Source organism: Neoarius graeffei, chromosome 3 (assembly GCF_027579695.1).
Source record: "Neoarius graeffei isolate fNeoGra1 chromosome 3, fNeoGra1.pri, whole genome shotgun sequence".
Lineage (NCBI taxonomy): Eukaryota > Metazoa > Chordata > Actinopteri > Siluriformes > Ariidae > Neoarius > Neoarius graeffei.
In genome coordinates this window covers 54,885,142-54,909,667 of record NC_083571.1, presented here as the reverse complement: position 1 = coordinate 54,909,667, position 24,526 = coordinate 54,885,142, and the positions used below count along the sequence as shown (strand labels likewise).

General features: G+C 38.0%; 1 protein-coding gene across 1 annotated transcript in view; it reads left to right on the top strand.

The window, feature by feature from the left end:
* LOC132882575 (phospholipid-transporting ATPase ABCA1-like) overlaps nt 1-24,526 on the top strand; it is a 340,951-nt gene that overhangs the window by 57,328 nt on the left and 259,097 nt on the right. The window contains exons 7-11 of the mRNA XM_060915668.1: nt 4,405-4,491; nt 4,952-5,147; nt 7,955-8,094; nt 13,507-13,623; nt 23,828-24,025. Coding sequence (XP_060771651.1) covers nt 4,405-4,491; nt 4,952-5,147; nt 7,955-8,094; nt 13,507-13,623; nt 23,828-24,025 — 738 coding nt within the window. The remainder of the gene's footprint in view (nt 1-4,404; nt 4,492-4,951; nt 5,148-7,954; nt 8,095-13,506; nt 13,624-23,827; nt 24,026-24,526) is intronic.

Sequence of the window (24,526 nt, the reverse complement as noted above, 5' to 3'; positions counted from 1 at the left end):
TAAAAATGGTATCTACTACCATCTGGCAAGGCACGCTGCAATGCAGATGCGAGTGGGGAGTCAAACTCTCATGGTTACCAGAGGACTAGCCCCCTACTGTAAACCTAGCTGTATAGGTGAGCGCCCGAGGGCTATCAAAATGGAGATCGCCACCGCACCCATATGCCTTAAAAGAGTTGGTTAGTATTGGGCCAGGAGACTGCCTGGGAAGACCAGATTCTGGCATGAGAGGGACTTTGATTTTGAGTCCTGTACAAAGTTAGATAGATTTTTACTCACCCTACCTCAAAGAGGCCTGAGGTCATCCAACCCTTACCCCTTCTTAACCATTTCCTACTTGTAGCAGGAGACCAAGAAGTAACCTTCCTAGCTCTAAAACTAGAATCAGTGTGCCACTCTGACAGGTTAACTGACCCACACAATGACATATCATTGACGTGACATGCCAATGAGTAATAGAAAACCAATGGTGCAAAATGTCACCATTTGGCTTGTTGTTGTTGTTTTGTGCACACTGTTCAGTTTCCAGTGTGATGCTCATGTTGCCTCTACCCAAATCCTCCACTGACTCTGGAAGTGTTCTTACAGAAGCACCCAAATTGAGACACTGGGCAGATGTATTTGATCAGTAATCAGGGGAGCTTGAACATATGTGTCAGGAGTTAGAGTTATTGGCAGCCATGTTTTTAGGCCGCTATGTCTCTTGGGAGCTGTAGTTGGATGCCGATTCTGACATTGACCTGCCAAATGTGCTGAAATAAATAGTGTAGCATATTGCCAATATATTGCTGCATGAATAGTCCTAGTTGTAATGATCACATTAATCAATGCAACTTTGGTTTAATGGAGCAACATGGCATTCATCCTCTTTATTTGGCAGCTTATAAAAGCACTCAATTTGGCATATCCTATTCTTTCACATTTATTATAATTATAATAATAATAATAATAATAATAATAATAATAATAATAATAATTATTATTATTATTATTATTATTATTATTATTATTATTATTATATTGTGCATCTACAGTTTATTGTGCACACAACTTGATGCAATCATAAGCTAATAAATCAAGGTCATGTAATGTGTGCCTGGAATGTAGTGCTATTTTATCACACTTGTATTAACTAGTTTAAATTGTCAAATTAATTAACGCATTAACGAATGTCTTAATACCAATGTGTGCTGTGGAACTCAACTACGAATATAGTCCTAAGAGGGAAAATCCTACATTCTTTGGTCCTCTACAGAACCTGTAAGGGACAAAACCAAATAACCCTTTCAGACTGAACTAATATTTAGCTCTTAAAAAAAAGGGTAGCAAGTTAGAATGAGATTGTATGTGATTGGGTGGGTGGGGGCACGGTGGTGTAGTGGTTAGCACTGTCACCTCACAGCAAGAAGGTTCTGGGTTCGAGCCCAGCGGCCGAAGGAGGCCTTTCTGTGTAGAGTTTGCATGTTCTCCCCGTGTCCGTGTGGGTTTCCTCCGGGTGCTCTGGTTTCCCCCACAGTCCAAAGACATGCAGGTTAGGTTAACTGGTGACTCTAAATTGACCGTAGGTGTGAGTGTGAATGGTTGTTTGTCTCTGTGTCAGCCCTGTGATGATCTGGTGATTTGTCCAGGGTGTACCCCGCCTCTCGCCCATAGTCAGCTGGAATAGGCTCCAGCTTGCCCGCGACCCTGCACAGGATAAGTGGCTACAGATAATGGATGGATGGATGGATGGATGGATGGATGGATGGATGGATGATTGGATGGTCATCAGATCTACGACCACTCAACAAACTTAAAGTCACTAACTTTAAGATACTTTTAAGATTTTTGCACTGGTTCCTATAAACCTACTGCATACCTGAATATGGGCATGAACCTGCACACGCTAAATTGTAATGATAGTATTACAAAGCTTAGAGATATAAGAGGATTTATTATACAAAACAAATTTGCCATCATTCATGACAGCTCCTACAAAATCTCTAGACAGAGAGGTTAGCCAGTAGACAGTGTTTTAGTAAGCCAGTGATGCTAAAGAGAGAGAGAGAAAAAAAAAGTTTAGTTAGCCAATGAATCCCTTGAATAATATTCTGTTATTTGGCTGAGGTCTGGTCCAAATATCTCAGGCCATTTGTGTTGAGTTTTGTTCTGTTGCACAGTATTCTCTGCTTTTCTTTACTGCCTCAGAAATTAGGATCCAGCAATATGACCCTCCAGTCCCTGTGCACTCTTAGAAATGATAGATACTGTACAGGTGCATTTTTGATCCACAAGGTACACACAATGTCAGTGTAGTCTCAAATGTGCAGTTAGAACTAGTCCTTATGGTCCAATTAGATGCCTTAATGATTTCTTTTACAATTATGTTCCTCTTACTAAAGTACAAAAGACGCACTCTCCAGAGTGCCACCCTTAGAACAAACGATGATGCTTGAAAACACTCATTCAGTGCCTTTTTTTTTCTGTGAGTGTAAGTTGGTTACATTAGACAATATGCCATAATTACAAGGATGAACGACAGACGAGCAATTGGAGATGTAAATAATAACCAATTTCTTGGGAATAAATTGGAATGATTTTCCTCTTCGGTTTATTTTTTCTGCAACTCCAATTCTGTCATCTCTAAATCCCACCCCTAAAGGGAACCATTACAGATGTCAAGGACAAAGTGACAAACTCTGCGGTTTAGCAGTTTATTTGGTTAATTTCACACATCACTCCAAACGCATTGGGTCATTTTCTTTTCTCAGATCTCTCCCTCCAGAAAACATTTCATTCAGAAACATCAGAGAGATTAAATCAGTCTGAATGATGCATTTGGCCCAGAGTACAAGTTACTGATGGATGGAAGCTGCCGTTGTTGAAGAAGAGAAGATTGGAGCCTTGATCTACAGATCTGAGCTGCCTGATTTCTCTTTATTAGCATAGAGAGCACATTTCCATGAGAGATTCACAGGAGAGTGTAAATGTGTCTTTGGGATGCAGGCTGAGAACAGCAAACCATATTATTTGTCGCCAGTGGAGTTTAAGTAGTTTATGCAAGTAGTTAAGCTCCTGAAACAAGAAATAGTTGTAGCACCCCGGGCTGTGTGCACGCAAATTGAGGATAAAAGGCCACAATTCAATTAGTGTTTATCACCTCTTTTGTGTGTGTGTGTGTGTGTGTGTGTGTGTGTGTGTGTGTGTGTGTGTGTGTGTGTGAGCATGACATGGTTGCACCTTATGCTGCAATAAGCTGCCCAGACAACACTGTACCCAGACAACACTCAGCCTACCACATGAACTCATAATGGATATGTGATCTAATGCTTCTCACCCTGTGCAGGTGGGTGAATTCCAAAGGTAATATTGGGTATAGATTAATGCACTTCAGTCTGCCATTTGTGGCTTAAAATCCAGTAGACAGCGTCTCCTAGGCCTTATCACAGCCAGAGGCTCTGGATGCCTGTCAGTCCCTCCAACACACTCATTCTCTTTGTCTCTATGTCAAGGTCAGAGAGATTGACTGAACAGTCTGTGGCTTCAGTCCTTTAATTATAGCCCTCCTAGGACATCAAAAAAAGTCTAAAACTACATAATGAAACTGGGCAGATGTATTTGATCAGTAATGAGGGGAGCTTGGACATGTATGTCAGGAGTTAGAATCATTGGCAGCCATGTCTTTAATGATACTGGATCACTATGCTCAATCAACTTATGTTGTCCAGCTGCGATGAGACAATGATGTATGATGTGATTGCACTACTGATCATACAGGTTGCATCCAAATACCATGATGCCCAATTGTTGGGCCCTTGAGCAAAACCATTACCTCTCAACTGCTCAGCTTTATTCTTGGATTGTATCCTCAATAATGGATATTTTAATTAATTAATTAATTCATCCATCCATTCATTCATTCTCGTCAAGGTTATGGTGGACCCACAGCCTATCTTGGGAACACTGGGTAAGAGGTGGGAATATACCCTGGACTGGACACCATGCAGTTCATTTCAGCGCTCCATGCACACACATTCACACCTAGAGGCAATTTAGTTTATCCAGTCCACTTCATAGTGTGTGTGTGTGTGTGTGTGTGTGTGTGTGTGTGTGTGTGTGTTCACTGCTTCAGATGGGTTAAATGCAGAGAGGAATTTCACAAGTGTATGTGTGATGAATAAAGTTCTTCTTCTTCCTCTTCTTCTTCCTCTTCTTCTTCTTCTTCTTCTTCTTCTTCTTCTCCTTCTTCATGAATGTTTTTGGGAGGTTGGAGGAAACCACAGAACCCACAATAGTAACCTGAGCTCAGGATCGAATCACAGAGCTGTGAGGCAGCAACACCTAATGGATCTTGATTACTCCTATCTGCCAAATGGCTAAAATTATTATACTGTCGAATAACAGCACCATCTCCCCTTCCTTTAGGTGCCTTTAGCACTGAATCTGAACCCTGCAGATTTTGCTACTCTGCTGGCCAACACTGGTGCTCATGCAGCCCCTCTGGCAAATCAGGTGAGCTCTGCTTCTGTGGTCTCGTTTGAATGGATTTGCTTAAGAATTTCATTGAAACCATCACTGATCTCTGTTTTCAATAAAGCCACCTGTGTCCTCTGCAGCTCTTTTCCATGGCCAGGAGTGATTTTGTTTTTAGACTATTATTTGAATGAGGTGTGGCTTGGAAGGGACCAAATAGCATTTGAATGTGGTGTAGTTATTAAGGCATGTTTCTTTAGTCTCTGTGAAGCCACCTGTCTTCATCCCCTTTGGTAAATGGAATAGATCAATATAGTCAAACTATGTGTAAAAGACGAAAGCAATAAATCCTTCTTGGTGGCCTTATAACTTTTCTTAGAAGGTCACTTCACTGTGACCAATGAATCCAAATACTCCAACTTGCAAATGCTTCAACTTTTGGTTGGAGTCAATGGACAGTATATTGTGCTGAGAAGACCATCTCTTTCATTGTAAACAGGTGTCTAAATTCCAGACGACATCCATCATCAATGACATGGACTCTCTGGACTTCCGCTCAAATCCTTTCGGCAGTTTGACTCTGTTCATGTGTGGTGGGAATTCAAGCTCCAATACCAGCCGTGCAAAGCCAGTTGTTCAATTGCCACCACAAGCCACATTCTCAGTAAACTCAACCTCATCCAAAGGCAACTCAAGTAAGTGAACTTTTCAGCACACAGTGATTCAAAGATTGTAACAGGAAGTGTTGGCTTTGACAGTGGAGCTACTGGGAAATTGTAATAACCACAACAGTACAAGACATCCATTATCCATAATGGCTTATCCTGTGAGGGCAAGCTGGAGCCTATCCCAGCTGACTATGGGCGAGAGGCGGGGTACACCCTGGACAAGTCACCAGGTCATCGCAGGGCTGACACATAGAGACAAACAACCATTCACACTCACATTCACACCTGCAGTCAATTTAGAGTCACCAATTAGCCTAACCTGCATGTCTTTGGACTGTGGGGGAAACCGGAGCACCCGGAGGAAACCCACGCGGACACGGGGAGAACATGCAAACTCCACACAGAAAGGCCCCCGTTGGCCACTGGGCTCGAACCCAGAACCTTCTTGCTGTGAGGCAACAGTGCTAACCACTACACCGCTGTGCTGCCTAGTACAAGACAGTGACTGCGATATGTGAAAAAATGTGACCTAGCATCACTAGAAATTATATGAAGATACTGTTGTCTGATACTGATTTACTCTTTATTAAAAAGTAAATGGAAGCACAAAGGATGTAACCAAATAAAAATTAATTATTTGGAATGAACAAATAACATACAAAAATAAACATTAACAGTGTTCATTCATTCATCTTTAGTACCTGCCTGGTCAGGGTTGTGAGATTTAAATTAGTCTCCTATCTCATTCTATCCCAGAGTAACTGTTGCTAGCTGTGAGTAAATATGAGCTAATGAACAAAATAAATGGACAATATGAATTCATTCATTCAATTCCTATATTGTTTATCCATTGCGGATCAGAGGACTGAAGCCAATCCCAGTTTACAGTGGGTGAGAGACGAGGTACACCCTGGACTCCAGTCTATTAAATAAGCAATATAAGGACGACCCAGAACAATGATTAAACCATCAGTGGCTAGACATATAATGGCTAAACACTTATAATTCAAGATGAGATTCCTTGTTGATGGACTCCATAAAACCGAACAGGAATTCATATTACTTATATAATCATGCCTTATATACCTTTGTTGTAACATTTGTTTAATGCATGGTGTGCATAGTTCTCTAGTGGAATATCATCAGAATAAAGCTAATTAGCAGCTGGGCCATGCATTCTATTAATAACAATTTCTCAGAAACAACAACCCTTGCTCATCAGTTTCATTCTATAGAGGATTTATCCTGATTGGGCTTTACAAATTAATGAAACCATACTTCAGTAACACTCGATTCAGCTCTGTTCAGTCCTCACATGGCTCATTTGTGGTTTCAGCTGAATTGCTCTCTGCCTTTTCTTGAGATTACTAGTGTTCCTGTTGGGTTTAGTTATGTGCATATCTGCATTAAGACTGTGAGAGCTGTGAACATCAGGCTGAGCCTTTTAAAATACCTCTATCGAGGTTGAATCCTGAAGGATCCAAGCTACTTTACATGTTGTGTTCTCTCCCAGAGCCCCGACTCACCTGAGGATTGGCTCAGGTGTGTTGCAAGAAGTCCATAGCAATCACTCAGGGAACCAACATGGTTTCGACTCGGTTTATTTATCAAGTACTAGAGTGCTGTTGAATTCTGGATTCTGATTGGTCAGGAGATGTTCAATTTTCTGTAACAGCAACTCTGTCAGTAATTGTATCTGTAATTCAAATAATAGGTTTATATTAATACGCTCATTCTAATATGTTATCATTTCTATATTGAAAGCTAATTCACTTTGATTTGTGGGTTTTTGTGTATTAAAGGGGAAAATAATTTCAGGTAGGCACTAAAGGGGGGCAGCCATGGTCTGAAGGTTAGAGAAGCAGCCTTGGGTCCAAAGGGTTGCTGGTTCGGTTCCTGGGACTGGCAGGAAAAAATGTGAGGGGAGTTGAGTTGAGCAGCACTTTCCATGGCTGAAGTGCCCATCTAACTATGAACTGGTGCTGTGGTATAGCTGCCCACTGCTCTGGACATGTGTGTGTTCACTGCTTCAGATGGGTTAAATGCAGAGGAGGAATTTCAATGTGCTTGAGTGTGCATGTGACAAATAAAGACATCATCTTCTTCTAAAGTTGAGAGTTGTTCCAAGCAATTTGAACCAATCATGTTACTCTGTCACAGCTAATTAGCATAACATGAAGAAAATCTCAATTCAAATGCCATTTGTTGCGCTATCGCATTGCTGTTGTCACTGAAATTGCAGCTCTGTGTCACACATAAACATGGAAAATTAAGGGGTGCTTATTGTTTTGTCATATTCAACTTAGAATATTAAGTTGCAACTGCCCAAAACAACCCTAACATCAAGATAAACTATTTGTTATGTAAACTGTTCTGACAGTATAAAACTCTATTACAGGCTTGGTGCATAGTGTAGTTATTAAAACTGTCAGATGTGGTAATATAGATATGATGAAGACAAATCTTGGACAGGTGAATTTTTTTTTTCTTTTTTAAGTGACTGGGAACATCCAGAAAAATGTTGATAATCCTTATACCCGTTTAAGCAGACAAACATATTTTTGAACAAATATTTATCACATATTCATTACTCACAGGCTGTCTCAGCATGCTTCTGCTGCCCCATTAGCAATTTATACCTTCTGTCATGGGTAGTTATTCTTAGGCAAACAATTCGCTGCCTTCAGTTTCGTACTGCTGTTACTGTTGGATTTGTAAAGCAACAAAAACAAATGCTCATGTGTTTGATGATAAATTGTGACAAATTACAAATACATATTCTCTCTCTCTCTCTCTCTCTCTCTCTCTCTCTTGCTCACTACAATTTTCTGAAGGTGAATTCTGTCAGAATTTGATTGACACTTTGAAAGGCACACCCGCCCTGCGTCTTTTCTGGACTAGTCTCCGCCCACTTCTTCAGGGACAAATCCTCTACACTCCGGACACGCCCTTTACGCAGCAGGTTATGGCAGAGGTAACACACACACACACACACACACACACACACACACACACACACACATTTAATGGGTTTGCAAGGTGAATGCATTGTAGGTAGGTAATTTTTCATAAACTCTCTGAAACACACACACACACACACACACACACACACACACACACACACACACACACACAAAATAAGAAGCATTAGACGTAAGTCAGCAACATAATGAGGATGAGCCTATTCATCTACCAAGCTCTGTGTGTGTGTGTGTGTGTGTGTGTGTGTGTGTGTGTGTGTGTGTGTGTGTGTAAACAGCAGTATTTTGTCACACTGAGCTTGGCTGATAGTGCTCCCCAGGGGATGAAGTGAGTAAAGGAAGAGCATTCGGTTATAGCTTCAAATTAGGTGCAGAACACTCACACACACACACACACACACACACACACACACAAAATAAAGATTACTAGGTGAATGTGTGTCTTATTCTCATTATCTCACTGTTTTCCATCTCACTCATCTCCCTTAATCTGTGTCAGTGCATGTCTGGATATGTGTACAAGTATCAGTATGTGTATGAGTGCCTGTTTATGCAGTAAACACACTCACACTGTTTGACTGAGCGTAGATGTAATGGGTCTGATGCAGTGCAGTAATGCAGTAGGAATTCTGGCCAATTCACAACATTATGATTCTGATGGTGTTACAGCAGTCTTTGCTTTCACTGATAAATCTAAGAACAACAGAACAGATGTTTGGGGACAGTGGATGAAGGTTTAGGTTTAATTAACTGATTAAAAAAATCTAAATCTAGCACCACCTCCTCCCTTAAAATTATTTATTAAACTTCTCACCAGATTGTGACGTTTCAAGTCACAAATGTCTGTCTTCATCAGACAATTATTAAATTCGCTGATTTAAAACATGAAGTGGTGCAACTGAAAAGTATTCACCCTATCATCAGGGGGTCATGATGATGCTGCAACCACCCATGGTCAGGAGTCCACAAAAGCCAAAATGGCTCTCTCTGTCTCTCTCTGGCTGGGAGAAATGGAGTTTATGTCTCTCCTCTCAATAACAGTGGAAAATACTTGAGTAATTGTACTTGGTCATCATAAATAAGTAGTATTGTGATGTGTTTGTATTTACCATGAGTATTATTGAACTTGAATACTTGTACTCATACTTCATTACATTTACAAGAGTGGTGAGTGCCCCACAGTAAAAAAAAAAAAAAAGAAAAAAGAAAAAAAGTGAAGCTTATGATGGATGGCTGTGTGTTGCGTAAGTTGGTCCCAGCTATGAAATTAAGTTTGGTGGCTGTCTGACGAAGCGCGACGACTGAGGACAACTTAAATTCCCAAACTCCCTTCATTTCAATGGGGCCAAAAAGGCATTCCCGCCAAAGGGAGAAATACGGATGGGCGAAAAGCAAAAAAAGATGAATGTGTGTCATAGCTTATTTTATGTACAGTACTGTGCAAAGGTCTTAGGCACCCTGTTTTTTTCATACAAACTTGGTTACAGATTTCTATTTTATGACTTGTACATTATCAAGTCAGTACAAAAACATTTTAGAGTCCAAATGTTCGTTTTTCAGCACAAAATTAAATTTTACAGAAAAAAAGTTTGTATCTGAGCAGCATATTACATAAGAGAGCACTTTTCAGATTAAAAAAGAAAACATAATGAAGGCTGCTGGGTTTTGGTGCAAAATGAAGAAGCGAGTGTGACAGTCAAAGTGTCCAGAAGAACTGTGGCTGGTTCTGTAAGATGCTCAGTAAAACCTACAGCTCATTTCCTTATCAAACTGCACTCACTGGACCTCAGACTATGTGTTTTTAAGCAAAGGGTCATCTCACACGATATATCAACTTTGTTTTATTTATTATGGCTTACTGCTGTTTATAGTATGTTTTAATGTTGAAACATTTCATTTCATTATTTTTTAAGCCATTTTTGGTCAACAGCATTTCTTTACATGTGCCTAAGCACAATACTGTGAGTGTTGGGTGAGTTGTCCTGAGATGAGCTTTATTTATAATATCAATATAAGTTTATTATATTAAGTTTGTTGGGTCTCTGAAGAAGCATGGTCGAACAAGAAGACTTTGATTCTGAAATGATTCATTTCAATTTGGGAAAATAAATGACAGGAAAATATTGTATATACAGTAAGCACACTATTGGGGCACAGTATGGATGAACTGAAGGTGCTTTGGGGTCAATATTTTGATAGTCTGATGTGTAACAATATTCTGATTGCTTGAGCAATTACACTAATAAAGTGGGCTTATTTATTCCTTACTTCTTTATTGAGACAATTTATAGTACTTCTCTCTTCGCCCATCCGGTAAATAACAGTATGGTATGGTATTGTATGGTATGGTATGAGCTAATGGGCTGAGTTTTTCCACTCATTTATGTTTAACATCCAATTATTTCAGCCCATCAGTGTAGAAAAACTGTGAAGAATTGGTTATTTCATCATCAGCTGTGACCTACTCATGCTTTACACTAGATCACATTCACTTAATAAGAAAGGAACCTGCCACCTAAGCATAATTGTTTTGGTGATTAAATGGTTGTAGCACATTATATATATATATATATATATATATATATATATATATATATATATATATATATATATATATATATATATATATATATATATATGGAATATTTGATGAAGGTGACAGTTTAACATGCTGACTGATGAAGGGAAAAGATGAAGTAAGCTAAGCAACTAGCAAGATCTGAGATTGAACAGAATAGATAGATAAAATGTACAGCAGAAACTTGAGCTTGCCAAATCGTGAGCCTGCAGGGATGTATGAAAACTGTTATAACTTGTTTACAATTGCTTATTAATGATTTATAAAGTGCTTCCAACCTATTTATAAATCCTTTATAAGGGTAGTCTTATTGTAAAGCAGTACCTATGTACTACATAGTGTTACGCTCACAAGTGAGTATAACCAATTAAAGGGGGAGGTGATGGAGCAGAGTTTCGCCAAACCATGTTGATTTAACAAAAGAGCAATCGTCTAAAATTCAAGACCGTAGTCTATCCCAAAAGGTCTTTCAGAGCCAAAGTGATGGGCATTTTCCCAACAGTCTGGCACTGATGTTCCTGAACAAGTGTCTGCCACTGCATCTGCCCAGACAAGAGGAGTAGCCATGGTGATAAAGTCTGGTTACACCCGTGTGCCCAGTGCACCCAGTTGGGCTGATTACCTCCTCCCCGTCAGCAGCACACCTGCAGGGAATCAACAAGAAAAACACAACCTGGCTTGAGGAAAAGGGGGCAAAGCCCAGAGGGCCATGAGAATAGAGTTACCAACTTTTTTACTTTTGCTTGGAGTACATTTTTTATACTTAAGAAAGATTTTGACACATTGTCTATCCTTTCACTAAAGTATAATTTCTCAGTAGTGATTTTTTTCCCCCTCAGACTTCCTGATGCAAGTCAGTACAGAGCAAAACTAGCTAGCTATCATCTTTGAGCTCATGCATGTGTAGAGCCGTTAGCACTTTCCTCTGAAGGGTGTTCAGCTGCTGTGGTGTCTCATTGTTTAATAAGGGAGAAATGGGCTCTTGTTTTTTTCTACACATGCAAGTCATGCACATGTGAACCTCACAGAGATTGTGTGATGAGGCTTTAAACACAGGCTAACGTGATGTGAGATGCACAACTAAAAATCAATTCACTCGCTTCATTGGTAAGAAGTTATTTTAAGACTCACCATGTCCTTTCATACTGTGCTATAAATCAGAGAGAACTGCATGACCCTCCAACACACACTGAAAACCATGGTAACATCTCTTTCTTTGTGTGTGTGTGTGTGTGTGTGTGTGTGTGTGTGTGTGTGTGTGTGTGTGTGTGTTGATGATGACAATTATTATTATTATTATTATTATTATTATTATTATTATTATTCCATTCTATCTAAATAAGCCCAATAACAGTTTCCATATGCCGTATACAGTATAATAACCTATGAATAGCTTCATAACCTGTTATAATGCATTCTTAAAGCATTATATACATAATTATCTGACATTATGTATAAGACATTGCTGTTTATAGTGCATTATGTATAAGCAGTGTTTATAATATATTACATCGCCAGTATCAAATAAATCTTGCCTTTAGACACACTGACAGGTTCTTTAAGTAACATTGCTTACAAGAAGTGATAATAGCATTTGTAGTACATTTTCCTGGTATTTTTATTGATGTTTTTATTATGTACACACTACTGTGCAAAAGTCTTAGGCACATGTAAAGAAATGCTGTCGACCAAAAATGGTTTAAAAAAATGATGAAATGAAATGTTTCAACATTAAAACATACTATAAAGCAGTAAGCCATAATAAATAAAACAAAGTCAATATTTGGTGTGAGACAACCCTTTACTTTAAAAAAAATAGTAGTCTGAGGTCCAGTGAGTGCAGTTTGATAAGGAAATGAGCTGTAGGTTTTACTGAGCATCTTACAGAACCAGCCACAGTTCTTCTGGACACTTTGACTGTCACACTCGCTTCTTCATTTTGCACCAAAACCCAGCAGCCTTCATTATGTTTTCTTTTTTAATCTGAAAAGTGCTCTTTTATGTAATATGCTGCTCAGATACAAACTTTTTTTTTTCTGTAACATTTAATTTTGTGCTGGAAAACGAACCCTTGGGACTTTAAAATGTTTTTGTACTGACTCGATAATGTAGAAGTCATAAAATAGAAATCTATATGAAAGTTTATATGAAAAAAATAAATAGGGTTCCAAAGACATTTGCACAGTATTGTATAATAAAATAAATAGACATTAGTAAAATAAATAAATAAATAAAAAAGAGTCAAATGGATTTCACAAGTTGCTTAAATTCATACATCAAGTCTTATCTGAAATTAAATTAAATGAGTATTCAATGTTACTGTAACTTTCTTTACTTAATAGTAAAGGTTTTTTTTAACAATATTTTAAAATATATATTTTTTCAGGTTCCTGAGTATTCATAACAGGGTTACGCCAAGCATAGCACACAAGAAATACAACATCTCATACAAAGTGTACCTTTAATGCCTGAGCTGGATGAATCAAATTATTTGACATTTCATTACTGTTTTTTTTTTCTTTAATACATAACAGAAAATGATGTAATAAAGGGTCAATTTGTCAAAAGTGTTGGTGTCTAAGTTGTCCTCCAATTCCAGAAAGACCCATATGCCTTGTGAATGATATGTTCATAGTTCATTAAAAGTATGACCTTAGGATAACTGATATAATCCTATAGAAACTTTTATAGAGGCTTAGTTCATCCATCAAGGATTAACCATCATAAAGGCTGACAAAATTAGTATAACTAGTATGACAAGCTTAATCAGCATGAATAACAGATGTGGCGTGTGTGTGTGTGTGTGTGTGTGTGTGTCTCCGTCCAGGCCAACAGCACCTTCAACGCTCTGGCTAAAGTCGGTGAACTGGCTGATACTTGGCTGGAAAATGAGGACGAGATCTGGAACTTCTTCCAGAACAGCAGGCAAATCAACATGGTCCGGGTGAGAGGCACTCACCACACACTTTACTGCTCTTTATTTAGCACCGATATTAATTCTCTATCCATGCTGAATTACAATAGCACCTGCTGTAATGTGTAATATATACGCATCATTAGTTAACAGCTTGCTGCTAATGTATTCAGTGCCATATAGTAAGGTCACAATTTATTATCATATTAGACCTGATTATATTATCAGCAAATTTACAGTGATGGATTTGCTAAAGCTTTTGCATGAGTTTTGTCTCATGTATCAGTCCATTAACTGTGGGAATTAAGTTGATTAGTAAAATTTTGACTGTCTCTTTATTGCATTAGTGCAAATGTTTAGAACGTGAAATGTTTTTCATGCTATTTACACCCTGAACTGCACTTTTAAAAGTGTACATGAAGTGTGAAGTGTTAACCAACAGTTGCCTGTTCAGCCTGAGCTGCATTTCTAAGAAAACAAAAGACAGCAGCTTTTGTTATATATGGTTACTCAGAAAAATCACTCAGCATCATCAGCATAAAACCCAATTAGTCACATTATTACATCATATTTCTGTCTTATAATATATACTGTATTCTTATACAGTAGTTAGGTATAGTGAATACAGTGCTTGAATACTATTCAAATGTTTTCTAAGGCAAAAATCCACATTGGAAAGTTAAAAATGACGTTCTACTTTGTCACATAAAAGATTATTGGGTTTCAAAATACACAAGAGATCAGGTTTTGCCTCACAAATACCTTGTACAGTGATAAGTTTCCACCTAATGTTATTATTGTAGGGTTCATATTATTTAAATGCATTCAAATGTGAAAGTAAAAAAAGAACAAAACAAAACAAAACAAAAAAAAACCCTCAAGGCAATTTTTAAAGGAATTTGACAGGATGCCCTGAAAAAGTGTGGTGTGTATTTTTTTAGAAGCTTGGTAGATAATATTATTATTATTATTATTATTATTATTATTATTATTATTATTATTATTATTATGGTGGCACGGTGGTGTAGTGGTTAGCGCTGTCACCTCACAGCAAGAAGGTTCTGGGTTCGAGCCCAGTGGCCGGCGAGGGCCTTTCTGTGTGGAGTTTGCATGTTCTCCCCGTGTCCGCGTGGGTTTCCTCCGGGTGCTCCGGTTTCCCCCACAGTCCAAAAACATGCAGGTTAGGTTAACTGGTGACTCTAAATTGAGCGTAGGTGTGAATGTGAGTGTGAATGGTTGTCTGTGTCTATGTGTCAGCCCTGTGATGACCTGGCGACTTGTCCAGGGTGTACCCCGCCTTTTGCCCGTAGTCAGCTGGGATAGGCTCCAGCTTGCCTGCGACCCTGTAGAACAGGATAAGCGGCTCCAGATGATGGATGGATGGATGGATGGATGGATGGATGGATGGATGGATGGATATACGTTTATGCAGAGCATCAACCATACAAATCCACCATGTTACATTATAGAAAAGTACTCAACACATTTTGACCAATCAGAATAGAACGTTCGACACCACTATTGCTCAATAACAAACAACAAGTTTAAGAATCACAGATCACGTCCAGCTTTGCTGAGCCGGATGGACTCTCTACATCAGTGCACCAATCCAATACAGCTCACACACTTGTTTTCACTTTGACTTGCCAAATCTATACAAAATAATGGTCTGTTATTCATGGCTGATGGTACATGGGAGATATTAGAGCTTCCCTTCAGTATTAGCCAATAACAATAGTTGTTGTTGATGATGATGATTTTATTTTATGTTATTTATTTATTTATTTATTTATTTATTTATTTATTTTTAATAAAAAGGCAAACCAGTAAGATCAGGATTTGGCTAAAACAGGCACATTTTAAAATAATTAATGTATTTGAGCCTATGTAGATTGTGTAGACTGTGATGCCCTGAAAAAGTATGCCATATATGCTTTAATGAAGAAAAATGACTGCCTTTTCTATAAATCCTGATCTTGTTGGCTAGACAGTCATGAGAATCCATACTCTTTGATGCCTAATGTTAGTAAAAGATTAGTAATATTAATTATTTAAAAAAAACATTAGAAAGAATCAACAAAAATAAACAAAACAATCAAATAATTAAAAAAAAGTCAAGTCAAGTCAACTTTATTGTTAAATATGCTATACATGCTCGACATACAGCACAGATGAAATATCAGTCCTCTCTGACCCACGGTGCAAACAGGCAATGCAATAAATAAAAATAGAATAATTGAAAAAACCAAACAATATAAACAGTATAAACACTCTAGATAGGAAAAAGCAAGACAGCAATAAGATGAGGATTTATGTCAAAGGCAATATACCCTGAGAAGCCTTCGAATTTTGGTTGGTCACATGACTGTGTATATTTTATATTACTGGTATCATATTGGCAGTGTTATTATGGCAATGAGAACATAAATTGCTTTCATTCCACCTGATTGAGGAGAGGGTGAGTCAGTGGTGCTTGTTGTCAGAGTACTTGTTACCCTGAGTGTAACCTTTAGAGACACATGCAGGACTATTCCCTGGGTCTTAATTCTTCTTCTAATTATTCTTCTCTCTCTCTCTCTCTCTCTCTCTCCCCCTTGCCTTTAGAGAGTTCACTCAGTGTTAATAGCTTTCTTCCTGACCCTCTTTCTCAATGGTACCTTAATTATTTGGGTCACTTCTACAGGTAGCTCTGCCTCCACCATTGAAACCGTGTTTGATATTTCAGAGAAACATATTTCTCCTCTCTGCTGTTACAGAAGAATAATGAATAATTTAATGGATGAACGGATGAAAAGAGATTAGCATTAAGCATTTAAGCTCAATTCTTTAAAGCCGGGAACCCAAGACCCACGGTTTGGAGGAAATTCTCTTGAAAAGAAAATACCACAGATTAGAAGCTTTTAAATGGAATATATGGCCTTAGTATTGTGACAGAGTTCAAATATAAGCACATTTTCCCAGATAATATTGACCTTAGGTCAAGCCACTTCAAATGTGTACGTATATGTACTGTAATTGCACAGCCGATAAAAGACTTTCACCTAAAATGTTATGCAGCTCAAAAACAGTCTGTGGTAATAGATTTAATTTCCAAACTATTTAATATTTGTGGATCTTTTTAAATATATAGAACTATAAAGTAAAACTGAGCAGTGCTATTGGTGAATTAAATAATGTTTTTATCTATAACTGTAGATATCTGTGGTTTATTGCATCAAAACAATGAATAAAAATTTAACTGGTATTTACACTATATGGCCAAAAGTCTATATGAAGACTTTTATCGCAAAATGCTATACCGTATATCCAGTTTTGCTAATTTGAGAAAAAGATTTTTTAAATTGTGTATTATTGAAAAATGAAACTGATATAATATTATTTGAAAAGTTTATTATAAACTACTCTAAATCATATGACATGTTCTGATAAAATCCTTAATTCATGCAAAATGAAAAAAATATGATTCTTTTCCTCAAAATGCTATAAATCCATTCGACCATTTTTTTTTCACAAAATGCTATATATCCAAGTTAATTAATAATGCCAAAAGTCTGTAAGTTTTGCATGCAGTAAACTGTCACAATATGGTTTCTTAAATAAAAAAAGATCCTCCCAAGCATAATAAATGTGAAACTTTACACTTAATTATAGCATTTACCCTTTGTGACAAGAATGCTCTGAAGAGTTATGTGGTAAAAGCACTATGATGGTTTCACCCCTATACTCAAATTTGTTTAAAGCTAGCAACAGGACTAAAATACAGATATGTACACAAATCAGTTTAGAAGAAAACCCTGCATCTAAAATAATCATCTAAAATAATAATTTGTTATTTTAATCTTTTGTCCCATTTTATGTCCTGACCTGCTTCTCTCCAGCATTAAAAGCTAAATCATCATTGGAAATTTTGTCCGCATGACAAAGAGATCGATTGTCCCGTGCATTGTGAGTACACCCAATTTGTGGCACCTTTCCACCAGCAGAATAGCTTCTTTATTTCACGCTCATGATATTCTACAGTCCTCCCTCTTTTTCTTGGCTTCGGTGAAACCAGAATTTTATCCTCTAATCCATCAAAATAATTCATTTTTAGCAGAGAATAGTTCTCGATTCAGCGTCACTTCAAATGATCCTGGGCACCTCCATGTTGGACAAATTGAGAGCGCTGATTGGCTAAGCGGATATAGCACGATTCAGAAGAAAATTAGTGGTGAATACCGCGGTTTGATAAAAAAGTGGAACTTCATGCAGTAAAAGCAATAGGATGTGTCGCGTTTTGACAAAAAATGATTTGAGATATGAATAGAACTTACTATTGACAATCTCCTATGTATATTGGTTCCAAAATTTTGAATTTGGCGCTTATCACGTTTTGCGATGAAAGTCTTCATATGCATCTGTGGTTCTTCCACAAACTTTTACCGCAAAGTTTGAAGCACACAATTGTCTAGAATATCTTTGTATGCTGTAGCATTACAGTTTCCCTTCACTGGAATTAAGGGACCTAAACATATCCCAGTATGACAATGCCCCTGTGCACAAAGTGAGCTCTATAAAGACATGGTTTGCCAAGGTGTTAAAGAACTCAAGTGGCCTGCACAGAGCCCTGACCTCGACCCCACTGAACACCTGTGGAATGAACTGAAATGCCGGCTGCACCCCAGGCCTTCTTGCCCAACATCAACACCCAACCTCATTAATGCTCTGGCAGATGAATGGAAAAATCCCCACAACCACCATCCAAAACCTAGTGGAAATCCTTCACAGAACAGCAGAGTTTATTATGGCATCAAAGGAGGATTAAATCTAGACTGGGATGTTCAAAAAGTACATATTGTATGAACGTGACAGTCAAGCGTCAAACATTTGTGCATCATGTGTATGTTATCTATAGTATATGTTATATACATGTGTACATAATAGTGTAAAGCATAAAGCAACATAAAGCAACATAATGTAACATAGTTTAATGTAACATAACAGTATGACATAACATAGTGTAATATAATATAGTGTAATGTAACATATCATGATGTAACAGTGTAACATAGTATAAAATATTGTAGCATAATGTACTATAATGTAGCACAACATGACATAGCATAACATATAATGTGACTTAGTATAACATAAAATATTGCAGTGTAACATGATATTGACATAGTATAGTGTAATGCAACAAAACATAACAGTGTATAAAATAACATACTGTAGCATAATATGACATAGCATAAGATACCATAATGTAACATAACATTGACATAACATAGTGTAACTTAGTATAACATAGTGTAACATTGCGTGACATACCATGACATAACATAGTGTAACATAACATAGTGAAATGTAACATAACATAATATAGTGTAACATAGTATAGCATAGCATAATGCAGTATAACATGACATTGACATAATGTAGGGTCAAGTCACACAACATGCCATAGTGTAACAGTATAATATACGGTACTATAATGTAGCACAACATGACATAGCATAACATAACATATGCCCTCGGCAATGCTCTGGATGGTCTCATTCCTTACTATGCCACAAACCATCTCAGAGCTAACCCAGACAAAACACAAATATGCGCTTTTCATCTGAAGAACAGGGAAGCCAACCGCCAACTACAGCTTAGTTGGTGTGGTAAACGGCTGCAGCACATCACCAAGCCTGTCTACTTAGGGGTTACACTTGACTGGTCCCTCACATACAAGGACCATATCACCAAGACCAGGGCGAAGGTGGGATCAAGGAATACTTGTAGTATCCTCAGGAAGTTGACCAATACCAAGTGGGGTGCCGATGCTAAAACAATCCATACTACAGCCCTAGCTTTATGCTTCTCTACAGCGGAGTATGCTTCACCGGTCATGCCACCAAAATTGACCCAGCTTTGAATGCTGCCTGCTGGGCTGTCACTGGCTGCATGAAACCCACGAAGGTAGATGACCTTTACTTGCTGTATGGCATCACACCCCCTAGCATTAGAAGGACTGTTGCATCCCAGAAAGAGAAATTGAAATAGGAAAGTGATCCTCACCACCCTCTTTTCAACCATGTGCCAACAGGAAAAAGGCTGAAATCAAGGCACAGCTTCATACATTCTGTTGAGCCACTGAATAACAGCCCTCACAACCAGCGACTGTCCCTGTGGACCAAGCGTCTTGCACAAGCACTGCACAGGGTGTCCATCAGCCCAAAGGAAACCCTTCCCCCTGGCTCCAGCGAAGCATGACCCTTCTGGTCATGTCTTAACCATGTGAGAACTACTGTAGGCCGCTGCAAAACCAATCTAGTGAAGTGGGGGTATAGAGAGAATGACGACACCAGCTGCCTGTGTGGACAGGAGCAGACTATGCAACATCTACTAGTTTGCCCACATCTACCAGATCCCTGCACCCAAGAAGACCTGGAAGCATTGTCCCCCTGTGCGAAACAATGCGTCCAACACTGGATAGGGACAGTTTAATCTAAAGTTGTTGTGTAGTGACTCAAAAAGAAGAAGAAGACAGCATAATGTAGCATCACATGGCATAACATAGCTTAACATACTGCAATGTAACATAGCATTGATGTAACAGTGTAGCTTAGTATAACATAGCATAACATAATGTAACATAACATGGCATAACATCACACAGTGTAACATAGCATAATGTAGAAGAGCAAGACACTGACAGATTGTAATGTCACATTACATTACATGACATAGTGTAACATAGTATAACATAGCATAATGTAGCGTAACATAACATAATATAGCTCAACATACCATATCATCACATAACTTTGATGTAACTTAGTATAACATAGCATACCATTGTATAACATAGCATGACTTAGCATAGTGCAGTATTATATGACATAACAGTGTAACACAGCATAACGTAGTGTAACATGACGTAGCACAAGATAACATGGCACTGACATAACATAGTACAACTTAGTATAGCATAGCATAATGTAACCTAATATTGACGTAACATAAGACATAACATAACAACGTAATATAACTGATATAACATTGTGCAACTTAGTACAACATAACATGGCAATATAGCAAAGTGTAACATAACGTAACATAACATAACATAACATAACATATAACATGGCATATAGTGTAACTTAGTATAACAGCATAAAGTAACTTAACATGGCATAAAGATTATTGTAAGGAATATTGTAGCACCCGTTAAAGTCTTTTTATACAGTAACATACAATACTATTGTTTAATGATTTCTTGGTAAAAAAAAAAAAAAGGTCTTTTCTGTGCCTGACAGAAGGATTAAGATCAGTTCTATAGAAAAAAAAAACAATACAGTTAATAGAAACACAAATGAAAAAAAAGCTAAAATTGAGTCTCTAATTGGAATCTCTACAGCAGGGCTTTGAACCAGAAATTTTTTCCTATTGGTTCGTTCCGAACAGAAACAGAATTTTAACGTTTCCGGTTTTGGGTTCCACCATTAAATAGACGTTCCCGAACCGGTTAGAACAAAAAAAAAAATTTGTTCCCGGAACGGTTAATTACGTTCCCTGTCAGCTGTTTAACAAATGGCTATAAAATTATGTCTCTGTCTCATCCAGCTTAAGCCAAATGTAGGCTAATTCTATTAAAACCTTCATTAAATAAGACAAGAAATAATTCAAAACAATTATTATTTCAAATGTTGGCGATTTGGATTCTCAGTATGTCTTCCCATCTACACAAACAGAAAAAGTGCCAAAAATGAAAGATAATTAATTTAGTGTGTTACCAAAGGCTAGTCAGGCCCTATGCATTGATAGGCTAACAGAGGTTAACATCATTTAATGTTCGCGAGCCTCTCATTAACGTGGACAAATATATTGATATCGTGTTTGAAATTGACGTTTTTGAATAACGATAGACTGCAATATTCACCTCTTATTTAAGATGTGGAGACGTGATAGTAGTCCACCCTCCCGATCTCTCCATTCAGTCAGCGAACGTCACACAGGAAGTGAACCCCAGCGGGTCATAGAAACTTGCGCAGGAGAAGAATGACTTTTTTATTTGTAGGCTACGGAAACTTTGAGGAACGAAATAAAAACCGGTATTAACCGGTTACCATTATTTTTAATAAGCGTTTCTGTTCCGGAACATAAAAAATAATAAAGTTTCTGGTTTCGTTTCTGTTCCATGTAAAATAGAAAAAGTTCCCGGTTTTTGTTTTCGTTCCTTGAACCGGTTCAAAGCCCTACTCTACAGTCAATGTTTGTACATTACACAGAAAAGTAATGTTTCTTTTGTCTTTTCACTAAAAAGACAGATTTTTTTTTTTTTTGGGGGGGGGGCATAAACCTCAGATTTTTTGAAGGCTTTTATGGCTCTGCTTTTTAGTGCCAGAATGTCAGCAGTGATATTAGAAATAAATAGCATAAATAGCATTTTTTTTCCTATGGAAGTACGCACTGGAAACATAAAAATGCCTACATGTTTTCACAAGTCAAATTGTGCTGGCTTTAATCACGCTTTATCCATTAATATAAAGTACAATAAGCATCTTCTTAACATGTGCGTGATTATAATCCTCCACATTTCTGCGATCCCTGTGTGTAGGAGGAGCAATTAGGTAAGGGTGCCTTTGTTCTAAATGGTTATGCTTATTCAGACACATATGCTCATAGACAAGCTTTCTCATACACACACTTAAACCCGCAGGTGGATTTGCATTTAAATTAGCACATCTTTTCATTAAGTCAGACATGGGCAGCTGGAACGGTAATGTCATAAACTTGAGCACTCAGGTATGTGAGTGTGTGTATGGATGAGTAAATCTGTGTGTGTGTGTGTGTGTGTGTGAGAGAGAGAGAGAGAGAGAGAGAGAGAGAGAGAGAGAGAGAGAGAAGAAATGGTTGGAATCCAGCTGTATCCTTGCAGCAAATATAAAAGAGACTGATAAAAAAGAAAACTGCAAACAGAATGTACAAAAAAGAATGAGAGAGAAAGAATCTGCAGGCGTGTGTATGTGTCCAACGAGTACCTCCATTATTCCTGTTTATTTCTTCCTGTGCTGAAGAGAAACACTGCCATCTAGCTTAATGTCACTAATTGATAATAGAACAGAGAGGAAGGACAGGGCAAAACAAGAGAAAGAATATAAAAAAAGTAAGAGACAGATGCAAATGGTAGTAGATTAGTGAGTAAGTGAGAAGGGTGTCTATGCTTTCAGAGTAACCATATATTTCTTCTTGCTATTTGGAACACTGTCACTGGCTTCATTATGATTTTTTTTAATTATTATTTAAAAAAAGCTTCATATTACTTACTCTCACAGGCTACTTTGATCGTCCTAAATAGCACTCTGCATACTTTTTCTCCCTTAAATGTTCTGCTGATCGGCAGCTCTTGATGAGTGGCTGAACAGACCCAGATTGAGCAAATGATGGTTGGGCTCTTGGAAAGCTAAACATGGGAGTGTGGTAGTTCTCCATGGGCACTGCTGGAGCTACTAATTCTGAGGGCGGTAGATCCACATGGGCTGGAACTGGAAAGGTGGTAAATCTCCAGGTTTAGGAACAAACACAACAGAATATCAGATCAACTGGAAGAGGGTTGGGGCTAACCTTTGCATGGTGGTAGAGCTCTAGGAGCATGGTCAGAGTTCAAGACCCCTTGGAGTAATTTTCCCGAAGTATTGAAGGAATTAAAAAAAATGCTGGAGCTGGAGCTATGAATGAATGAGCAAAATTATGAATGAAAATGCTTATTTGTTCAGGAAGTAGTTTGGAGTTATCCATTGCATGCTGGTAGAGCATGGCAGGAACCAAAATCTTGATGATGAGGAGGATAGAGATCTAAATTGTGGAAGGTGGTAGATCCTCAGGGGTATGGTTGAGGTTAAATTTAACATATCTTTGATCTTTGATGTATCCTTCTGGGAGAAATGAGAAATGTTCTGTGTAGATTCTAACAACTGGGCATTTCCTTTCAAAAAAGGTTCAAAGTAGAATTTCTTTAGAAAGCTAGTCCTATTAACCTCCAAAGAACATTTGCAATGCATGCACGTCTAAATATCTTCAGAAGAATGACTGGCTCTAATCTCTGCTAAATATCCAAAGTATGTAGGCATGGCAGAAGCTAATCATTTTAGGTTGGTAGACCACCCTGACCAAGTTTGGAGCAAAAACCCTGCAGGGAAATCTAAACACAGCAAGGTGGTAGATGTCTTGAATGGCTCTTTGCATATTTTGTGTTTCCTTCAAGGCTCTGCTGCAAAACCCCCTCTTTTCAGCAATTCTTGATCAGCGGTTGAATGGAACCAGATGGTCTTCAGCACTTATCGCTAATTTTCTGTTCAACGGTGATGAAAAAGACCGGCTTGCAGGGATGCTGGCATTCGACTGGAGAAACGTCTTCAACACCACCAGTCAAGTTGCGAGACTCATCAAGCAGGTCATGGAGGTGAGTCTTTTTACATTTAATATGTTTGTTCATGCCTTTTAGTTCTATTCTCAGCTTTCTGTTCTAGAAGAGCATACACTTCTACTATACTGCAAAGTTTAGAGCTACAAAGCTTAAATCTGGCCCCTAAAAAGGATCTTTGATGTATCCTTCTGGGAGAAATGAGAAATGTTCTGTGTAGATTCTAACAACTGGGCATTTCCTTTCAAAAAAGGTTCAAAGTAGAATTTCTTTAGAAAGCTAGTCCTATTAACCTCCAAAGAACATTTGCAATGCATGCACGTCTAAATATCTTCAGAAGAATGACTGGCTCTAATCTCTGCTAAATATCCAAAGTCCAGGAAGACTTAACTTAAACTTTGCATGGCATTAGACCTCCAGGAACAGTACATCTAAACACTGCTAATTCTTTAGCAGTGTTCTGGGATCAGGGTTGAAGCTCCTTAATTTTATATTTCTAAATGCAGTGTTGGATCAAAAAGCTCTGGGGGTAGAGTTGCA